Below are 9,700 nucleotides of genomic sequence, written 5' to 3' on the forward strand. Positions count from 1 at the left end.
GGGGCGCGGCAATGACCACGGGCGGCGGGGCGAGCAGGCCGCGGCCACGGCCATGGGCTGCGAGCTGGGCACGGCCACGGGCGACGGGGCGCGGGTACGGCCACGGCTGCGGCGGCGAGGCGAGCAGGCCACGGCCACGGCGGGGTGAGCAGGGGAGGAGCGCGGCCACGACGGCGAGCAGGCAACGCGCGGTGGCGCGTGGCCATGACCATGGCGGCGAGCATGCCACGGGCGGCGAGCTGGATACGGGCGCGTGTGATTAATTTTGGGCGTCTGCTGGAGATGTAGCTTGACAGCATATTTTTGGGCGTCTGCTAGAGGTGTTCGGTTATCCGGCGCGCTAAAACGTTATTTTGGCGCTGTAAAAAAAATTTAGCGCGCGACTTCGTAGGGCGTCTGTTGGAGATGCTCTTAGAAAAGGAGGAAGACCCCGCCCTCTGCATCTGGACGATGCATGCAACTGCTTTGTTAATTATTCACAAAAGTCCTTACAAAGAAATACAACAGTAAGTCTGAAGCCACCGTCTAGGCAACATCTGTCGCTACTCCTGTCCAGTTGATGATGTTATTTATGTCCAGCAATGAACATGATTGAGCATGGTTAATCACACCGAAACTACTCTTTCTCAGTCCAATGGTCCTGTTACATGTTACCTGTTTGTAGATGAATATAGTATCCACAATCAAGTAGTGACAAATCCTTAAGTTTGCTTCTCCTCATATGGACATATGATTTTGTAACACTGGTATTAAGATGCGAGATGAATATCCATTGTGAGTTTATTTCTGCTATATGTCAATGTGCTCATGCTGCCTTTCAAGGTTTGCCAATTGAAAGTTTACATGTACTTCAATTATTGATGTATCATCTAGGTTGCCCGTCTTTTTTGCCTAAACTAAGCCTATTGTCATACAATCACCTTAACAAATACGACAGCTTGATTAGCGCGCACAATCCCGCCTCAAGAGGCCCCAACCACTAGCATATATCAAATGTGCCATTTCCGCCTCAGGCCATTTGCCCACACATAATCCCAAATGCCCATCTTGGCGCCATTTCCTATGGTGATCTCTGTGAGGGTGTAGAAACGGTCCATGCCCGTGACATTGCAGTGTTCCCGCATACCTACATGCGTTATTTTTTGAGTTGTCCATTCAAGCCATGGTTGTCGTAGATGAGAGCACATGCAAATTTGCACAAGTGAAGCAACTGTTAGAAATATGCCCTTGAGACAATCATGTGATGACGGTATTTCCTTATTTGTTCGTAAGTTATTTGTATTGTTCTTGAACATCAATTATTGATATGTATTAATAAGTATGTGACTTGCTTGTGAGACTATATATTGTATGATGATTATTCTAGTGATTCCTAGTTGATAAGATCATGCGGGCATATTTGACTCGTATATGATTCAATTGATGACTATGTTTCACAAGTTATGGGTATAGAAATGTTAACCCGATAGTACGAACTCGGGGATGAGGATTACCGAGTCATACATATTCATGTTGAGACGCAACGAGATATTATCACATGTTAGTCTTAAGTACAATGTATATGTCAATGTCATAGACTTGAGAGGTCTTCACATGTACTCGGTAGGTCTGGACCAAAAGCTCGTAGCTCGCGAGCTTAATGAGCGCTCGATAGTTCAGCTCATTAAGCACGTAGCTTGCTTCTTAATGAACAGAGCCAATCATTGATTTCAGCTTATTAATCTTAATGAGCTTAACGAATGAGCCAACGAGTAGCTCGTTAATAACAACACAACACATATTTTAATCTTACATATGACAAACTTTTTGTAGCACCTCAACTCATCTATTCGATCTAATTGACATAGGGGGCAACAAAGCAGTGCATTTCACCATATTTCATCTTGAAACCACACCTACACATTCATCCTATAGACCGTAATACATTATAATCTGTTAACGAGCGCTCGCGAGCGCTCACGAGTTTAACGAGCTTCAAACGAACCGGGTCGAGCAAGGTTTTCTGCTCGTTCATCTTAACGAGCTTAACAAGTCAAGCCTAACGAGAATACGAGCTTAACGAGTCGAGCTGGTTGACTTACTTAGGGTCATTAACCCCCACTCTATAACTGAGTTGTAAAGGTAACTTTCAGGTTAGTCGTGAAACATGTTGCAGGACATGGTTGACCTAAGATGAGATTTGGTCCTTCAATTCAGGGAGATTTCTTTGGGCCCTCTCAAGTGATCAGATTCGAAAGTATGGCCATACGACTTGGTTTAAGTGTTAAGGAATCTTATACACATATGAGAAGAGATGTCGAGCCACTAACAAGGGTGACACGTACCTGCCTTGAACTTGATAACATATCCCGTGAGGCAAAGTTGCATATGACACATTGTAAGGGTTCGCCAATTATGACTTTGCCCACACATGGGAGTTGACACGTTCGGCTAGGAGCCACTACTAGCTATCGACTCAGGTTGTGTCCATGTATACATGAACCTATAGGGTCATGCGCTTAAGCAGAAAGACCCCATTTGGATTTGATCCGAGTGGAAATTGGGCAGAGAGTCCTAACGTGGCTCAAGTGTTAAGCCCGAGTTGACCTCTATATAACTAGAGAAAGGGTTCGACCAGTCCCACGACACCGTCGCCATTCCCTCCCACGCTATGTCATGTGATTGGGCCTAGTAGTTTGCCGCTCGTCGTTCCTCCCTGCACACGCGGATACCATGGAGGGATCGTACATACGACGTTGTGACGAATCATTTGATAGAACCATGAGGAAATGTTCAAGGGATCCGCGAGGAGGAGACAGGGACGCGCTTTGCAACTCTTCTTCGTTGTCATGACTGTGCGTCTAGTGGTAAAACTAGTTTTGTGATCCATCTACACAACATGTTCCTGGTTCGGGCGGTAGAAAATTTTCTTTTGCGGCCGCGTGCCCCGACAACAACGCCCCAGTCCCTCCAACAACACTTGGATGACAAACCATCTTTCAATTTATTTTACAACTCCCACTAGTGATTATGTGTGAACCCATTGAGAGAGAAGCCCTCAAATCATGGCAATGAATGTGTTAAAAAAACCATGGCAACCAAGGGGGGCTGAAGAGGGTCTTTCAAAAGTTGATTATTGATACATCTTAAAATATTAATTTTTTCATTTTTCATGTCATTTTCTTGTTAGAATTTGTACTGTCTTAATATTATTTGGACTAATATATTAACAAGGGGCCAAAAAGGCCAGTGACCCCACTTTTCTTCTAAGTTTGATCATTTGCACCCTCCCCTCGAGATTGACGGGTGGGGCCGGGATCACGGGCCATTGAGACAAGTCTGGGGCAAATCATCAAACCCCATGTAAAGTGGGGCAATGATCCAAATCCCTCTAAAAAGGCTAGCCTCAAAGGATCTCTCTCTCCCTCCAGAATTCCTAAAGAAAAAAGATACGCGGTGACATAATTGCTTCTGAGAGAGGCATTTTACACTGCAATGATGTATTTCCATAAAAAGAATGAGTAAAATCTCTCTCAGAGTGGAAGGGAATAAATTTCCGCATTTTTTATCCGGGCACGATAATGGGAACAACCGTAAAATCAGCTCCCGTAGACAAACAAAGAAAAGAGAAAAGAAACTGATTAATTAATTAATTAAAATTGAAAAGGAAGGGCCGGCAGACAGGGAGAAGTGGGGGCGTGCCCCAGGGCGCTCCTCCCATGCCGCGTGCCTATCCGCACGCACAGCCGCTGCCGACACAGCCCAACCACCCGACTGACGGGGCGGGCCCGCGCTCCCTCCGGACCCACGCGTCATGAGAGAAGCCCGAACCGCACCGTCGTCCCCGGAATTAAGCATTCTGTTCAACGCTGCAACGGCTACTACTAATAAAAAGCCCAAAAAGCCTGCGAAGTGCCCGTTGGGCTCGGCGCCGTCATCCCTCGCTCGCACAAAGACAGGGGAAAAAAGAGGATCTCTCTCTCTCTCTCTACTCCGCTCTGCGCTTGCCATTTCCCCAAATCTGTCAGAGAGAGAGAGAGAGAGAGAGAGAGAGAGAGAGCTAGGTTTTCCCTGCGCCCGAGCGATCCAGCAGGAGCGGCCATGAACATCTTCAAGAAGAAGGTCGACCCCAAAGGTACGGCCCAGTTCCTGGATTCGCGTTGTTCTTTTGGTTTAGATTGGGGGGTTTCGGCGATTCTAGTGGGGTTCTAGCCTAGCCTCGATTCGTCCCCCCTCCCGCCCCGCCGATCTGGTCTGATCTGCGGCTCGGGACTCGGTGATGCGGGCGTTTCTGTGATCCAAAGGCGAGATCTTTGCTGGATTTCGGCCTTCTTGAACCGGATTTTTTTTATCCCCGGGTGCTTCGATGGGTAGGGTTTTAGGGTGACCTAGCGCTCGTGTGGATGGAGGATAAATCGAGAATGTTCTGGGTGTCGGAGTGGGGAAACTCGCTGAATCCATGGGCGTGTAAACTGTGAATTAACTGGCAGTGTGGAGTTTGGTGTCGCGAACTGATGGCGTGATGCTTTTGTCACCTGCAGAGGCTCTCAGGACAAGCAAGCGCGAGATGTCAGTCGCCACAAGAGGTGAGAGCAAAATCTCCTCTTCTTTTCCGTCCGGTGTTCTGTCAACTTGTCCCAGGCTTTCCCTTTAGTTCCTATTGTTAGGGACATACATGGCTTAAATACCACCGATTCAACAACGTTATTGTGAATTTGTGATGTATGTGACATTTGAACATGCGCTATATTGACAGCAAACCTGCACAAGTTCAGAAATCGGCGTCTTTTTTAAAGGCGATCGATGATATATCATGTAACAGAATTTATATCATGTAACAGAATTTCACAGGATAAGATTACAACAGACCGCGATACTAGCTTAAGTAGCAGCTCTTGAAGAAAAATTTACTTGGCAATGTGCTAATTTCTGACACCATTTCTCTCCTTTTGCGTATTTTAGGAGTTGAGCGAGAGATTGGCTCCCTGCAAATGGAGGTATGTAGTAAGTGAAGGGCCTTTTCTTTTTTCTTTCCACAACGCAAACAATTGACAGATTTCACAAAGTTGCTTGGTTGGGTTGAATCCAGTGTTCTCACATAGTATGAATAACTGATTAATACAAACAATATGCTACCGTCTTGGAGCACATAGGAATTTTTTCTTCTAGGAGTGTGATAGTAGTTCCACTGTCATACTGAACTAGAATACAATTTATGTCAGGCTCCCACCACACGATAGAGGCAATACTGACTCGGTCGAGATTAGGTAGCGCTGCCACTGTTGATATTATTCTGTTATTATGCTTCTGGTGTGCAATGGGACCAGACAGCAGGTTTGCTCCTGAGATGTTTTCGGATAGTACCAAAAACAACTTTTCTAGAAAATAGCTCACCATTATATGTTTTTGGATCTTTGTTCAGGAATTAAAGCAACAAATGCAAATCTGATCAATGCCATATTGCAGTTGATACTTCATTTTGGACCTTGCACTTAAATTTATGTTTTGGTTTTCTTGATAAAATTGTTTTAAACCAAGTGAAAATTGTGATAAAATATTGTTATTTTTGCAACTGAAATGCTTATACACACTTTTATTGAGGCTGTGAGATGCCTCAAACTCCTAGAGATCTTCATGCCCTCTTCTGCTGCCATACCCTCATGCTCTAGGAATGGAAACCACAGCAGCTAAGTCCAGGAAGGGCATGCTCTAGGAATGGAAACCACAGCAGTTTAGTCGCATGCTCTAGGAATGGAAACCACAGCAGTTTAATCCAGGAAGGGTGTGAAACAGCAGCATCGTAGTTCCACTTACCACTCTGCAATGGCTTGTGTGTATTGTATTGTTTGGTTTCCTAACGCTGTAGTGGTACCATTCCAGGAGAAGAAGCTGGTTGCTGAGATCAAGAACACTGCCAAGACTGGAAATGAGGTAAGTATGCTAGGATTTTGTGTAAGATCCCTAATCCATAACAATTTTCTTATTGATGTCTTACAATACGTGTTCTGTATTGCTATAGGCTGCAACCAAAATTCTAGCCCGGCAACTAGTCAGGCTTAGGCAACAAATCGTCAATTTACAAGGTACACGGGCGCAGATACGTGGAGTAGCTACTCACACACAGGTATGCCTAGCTTTCAGTTTGATTTATACAGCTGTAAATTTTGAGCACAGACAAAATAAACTTACTACTGTGTGTGAACTATCTATTTTTCAAGGCAATGTATGCTGGAACTTCAATATCTGCTGGAATGAAAGGCGCAAGCAAAGCGATGGCAGCAATGAATAAGGTATGATGAAAGACAGCCATGGTTGGTTGGCTGTTCTTTAACTATCGACCTTTGCCAATCTCTAGTCAATCTTTTCCTGTGAACTTATTTGTGAACTGTGTGTCCTGAGATGGTTGGGGCAATTTTTTGTTTTCAGCAATTGGAACCAACGAAGCAGATGAAGCAGATGAGAGAATTCCAGAAGCAATCATCTCAATTGGACATGACGGTAATAGCATTTCGGACACTCTTTAATTGTTTATTGTGGTGTTAAGTGCAGATGCTTAGTTATATCGCATTATATAGATATGTATGAGTTAGCCATGATGGTAATAAAATTGTGGACATATGCCTTATTTCTTTACTGTAGTGCTAAGTCGTTATTCTTAGATATATCACATTATGTAGATGTGTTTGTTGGTTAGTTATTACTTTCTTAGCACATATGAATAAACTAGATCAGGGAGCCCAGACCAGATGCAATCATTGTTGCATGGGGATGATTCATCCATTTATTGTATTTACTGTGGATTTCTTATGATCTACACTTCTATGAGCATTCTGAGATATCATCCACTCAAATTGTTAGCGCTTCCACTCCATATTCATCTGTTCTGAGAGTTCGTTTTGTAAATTTGTACGCAGATTGACTATGTTTCCCTCCATTGTGCTGTTTCAAATATTCTTTAGAAGTATGAATCAGTACAGCATCTTAGTATAATTAGTTGTTTCATCCTATTTATTGTACAACAATCATTGTTTTCTGTGGACGATTCATCCTATTTATTGTGGATTTTTCATGATCTACAATGTATGAGCATTCTGAGATATCATCCACTCAAATTGCTCACTCCATATCCATGTGGTCTGAGAATTCCTTTTGTAATTTTGTACGCACATTAGCTATGTTTCATGTACTGTTTCATACTCCCTCCGTCCGAAAATACTTGTCATCAAAATGGATAAAAAGGGATGTATCTAGAACTAAAATACATCTAGATACATCCCTTTTTATCCATTTTGATGACAAGTATTTCCGGACGGAGGGAGTATATATCTATGAATCAATACAGCATCTTAGAATAGTTAGCTGTTTCAGCGTCTTCATAACTTATTTGTCAGTTCAATCAGATATGTCACTATTCTCACAGATGTATTCAGAGAAATGTTCTAGCTGTCAGCTTGAGATCAATAACTTATTGCCAAGATCCCTTTAAAATGGGTTTTTTTCTTCTGAAAATTAAGATAAACTATTTTCCATGCAGCTTGAGATGATGTCTGATGCCATTGATGAAACACTAGATAAGGATGAAGCTGAAGAGGAAACAGAAGAGCTCACGAACCAGGTAAAATGCTAATTATATTCTGCGTTTTGACGAGGGAGAGCGTTTGGCTCCCTGGTGGGCAAGCATTTTTGGCACAGTTAGCTACCTGGCAAAGCTAACTTTCTTTCATGTTAACTGCCAAACGGATCCCCTCATTGCTAAGCAAGACTAAAAAAGATCTCGTATTGAAACATTCCCTAATTCTTTCATGATATGTGATATACCCCTCTGCCCTCGATGCAGGTTCTGGATGAGATTGGTGTTGATGTGGCTTCGCAGGTAAATACGCCTGTTCATTCTACACGTACCAGCGTGCTGAATCTTAATTCTAAATGCTGATTTTGATGCTTTCATGACACTGCAGCTGTCTTCTGCACCTAAAGGCCGTATTGGAGCCAGTAACAAGAAAGCCGAGAACAACCAAGCACGGTATACAATCATTTCTTCCCCAACAATAATAGCTAAAATGTCCATCTCAACGGTATACAAGTCATCTGTCGCCTTTTACCTGATGGAAATGTCGTGCTATCAGGAATGCGGCTCCAGCGAAAAATGTGGCGCCTGAACCTAATGCCGCTGAAGTTGATGATCTGGAGAGGAGACTGGCATCTCTCCGCCGCATCTGAGTTGCTGCTGCAAGAAAGTTTATATAGCCTTATATATGTAAATCTGTTTACTGGTGCCTTGTTTCCAAATTCTGGTAGCTTAATATTGTAACCAGGAAACAAGCTAGTACATGTGACTTAATAGAACCTGAGTTTTCTGTTTGGTGTAGCATAAACTGTCCTGTTGCCAATCGAATGTGGCTGAAAAGAAATATGGTGGAGCATAAATTATTTATGAAGTGAACAAATTACACAAGTTTAGGGCACAGTTACGGGGAAGAAAATAAAAGGACCCTGCGGATGTTTTCTTTTTGCCTGGCCAAGCACTGCAGAAATTGCAGGCAAAATATGATGATGATTCACAACTAATTCCAAACACAGCGAATGACCCTAGGGGAGGAGTATTTAGAACGTGAGGCCTATGCAAGTTGTTATTCACTGATTTCACCATGCCTTTGAAATACCTTCCATCACCTTGAGGGATGCTACGAGTGAAAGTACTATGCCTCATGCCTCTATTTTCATCATTGTTATACATTTTTACACTATGTTTGCTACTTCCAAATAACTCTTTAAATTTGTGCGAAAATACAAAAATGTACTCCCTCTGTCCCAAAATTCTTGTCTTAGATTTGTCTAGATACGGATGTATCTAAAACTAAATATAACTACATCTAAGACAAAATTTTTGGGACGGAGGGAGCAATCTCTTGCTTTTAATCAATTTCTCTTTTTATGACAGCTCTTCTAGTGTGTTTGGGGACACAAGGGAAACACTCTAGCTGGATCTAGGTGCATACACACTCTGAATTCGGTTGGAATCCGAGCTGTACCTGGACGTGTGATGAACGCTGCCCGAGCTAGGCTTAAGAAGATCATAATCAGATCTAAAGGTGAAACAGCCATAGCCCATAGGATTGTTTTATCCGTATCTTCATGTTGTTTTGAACCCGAATTCGGTAACTGAATTGGTTAACATATATGATTGTGAGACCATTTTTTTAAGCATACAGACACAAGCGCTCATATACACGACATATCATTTTGAGATTTACGAAGCCATCGTAGGCGGCTCGTCGTCGACGGGAACGTCTCCTCCCACTGAAAGCACATTGCCGAAAATCCTGAAATAAATCCAGAAATAATGCGAGCACCAGGATTTGAACCCTGGTGGGTTGAAGATACCACTGTCCACCTAACCATCTCAACCACAAGTTGATTCGCGATCGTGAGACCATTGTTGCAGGGATATTCCTTGACGCCAAAGCATAGTATACGTGTGGCGTACGGGGCAGAATACGAAAATACCGTATCCATGCTCTCTAGCCTAACGCGTTGATAAAAATACGTCAAACAATTCTTCTCCTAGCCACACGACAATGTGTGGCAATTTCATTCAGTTTAACAGTGTGGCAATGTCATTCAGTTTTTCATCATGCCATATCTATTGAGTACTCATCATGCCATATCTACTCATATGTACTCCGTCCCGTCGGAAAAAACTTGTTTCTCAAATGGATGT

The 9,700-nt window shown here is 43.1% G+C and overlaps 1 protein-coding gene across 1 annotated transcript; it reads left to right on the plus strand.

Moving 5' to 3' along the window:
• Positions 1-3,882: 3,882 nt before the first annotated feature.
• LOC123113226 (vacuolar protein sorting-associated protein 2 homolog 2) lies at positions 3,883-8,446 on the plus strand. The gene is made up of 11 exons (XM_044534412.1): positions 3,883-4,114; positions 4,521-4,565; positions 4,942-4,976; positions 5,860-5,910; positions 5,999-6,103; positions 6,198-6,269; positions 6,406-6,477; positions 7,514-7,594; positions 7,817-7,852; positions 7,938-8,002; positions 8,106-8,446. The coding sequence occupies exons 1-11, from the start codon at positions 4,081-4,083 to the stop codon at positions 8,197-8,199; spliced, it is 690 nt and encodes a 229-aa protein (XP_044390347.1). The 5' UTR covers positions 3,883-4,080; the 3' UTR covers positions 8,200-8,446.
• The last annotated feature ends 1,254 nt before the right edge of the window (positions 8,447-9,700 follow it).

The sequence above is a fragment of the Triticum aestivum genome, chromosome 5B, assembly GCF_018294505.1.
Source record: "Triticum aestivum cultivar Chinese Spring chromosome 5B, IWGSC CS RefSeq v2.1, whole genome shotgun sequence".
Lineage (NCBI taxonomy): Eukaryota > Viridiplantae > Streptophyta > Magnoliopsida > Poales > Poaceae > Triticum > Triticum aestivum.

Coding starts and splice junctions, on each gene's coding strand:
- LOC123113226 (XM_044534412.1), top strand. CDS start 4,081: ATGAACATCTTCAAGAAGAAGGTCGACCCCAAAG. Junction 4,977..5,859: donor TTGGCTCCCTGCAAATGGAG/GTATGTAGTAAG, acceptor GTACCATTCCAG/GAGAAGAAGCTGGTTGCTGA. Junction 5,911..5,998: donor CTGCCAAGACTGGAAATGAG/GTAAGTATGCTA, acceptor GTATTGCTATAG/GCTGCAACCAAAATTCTAGC.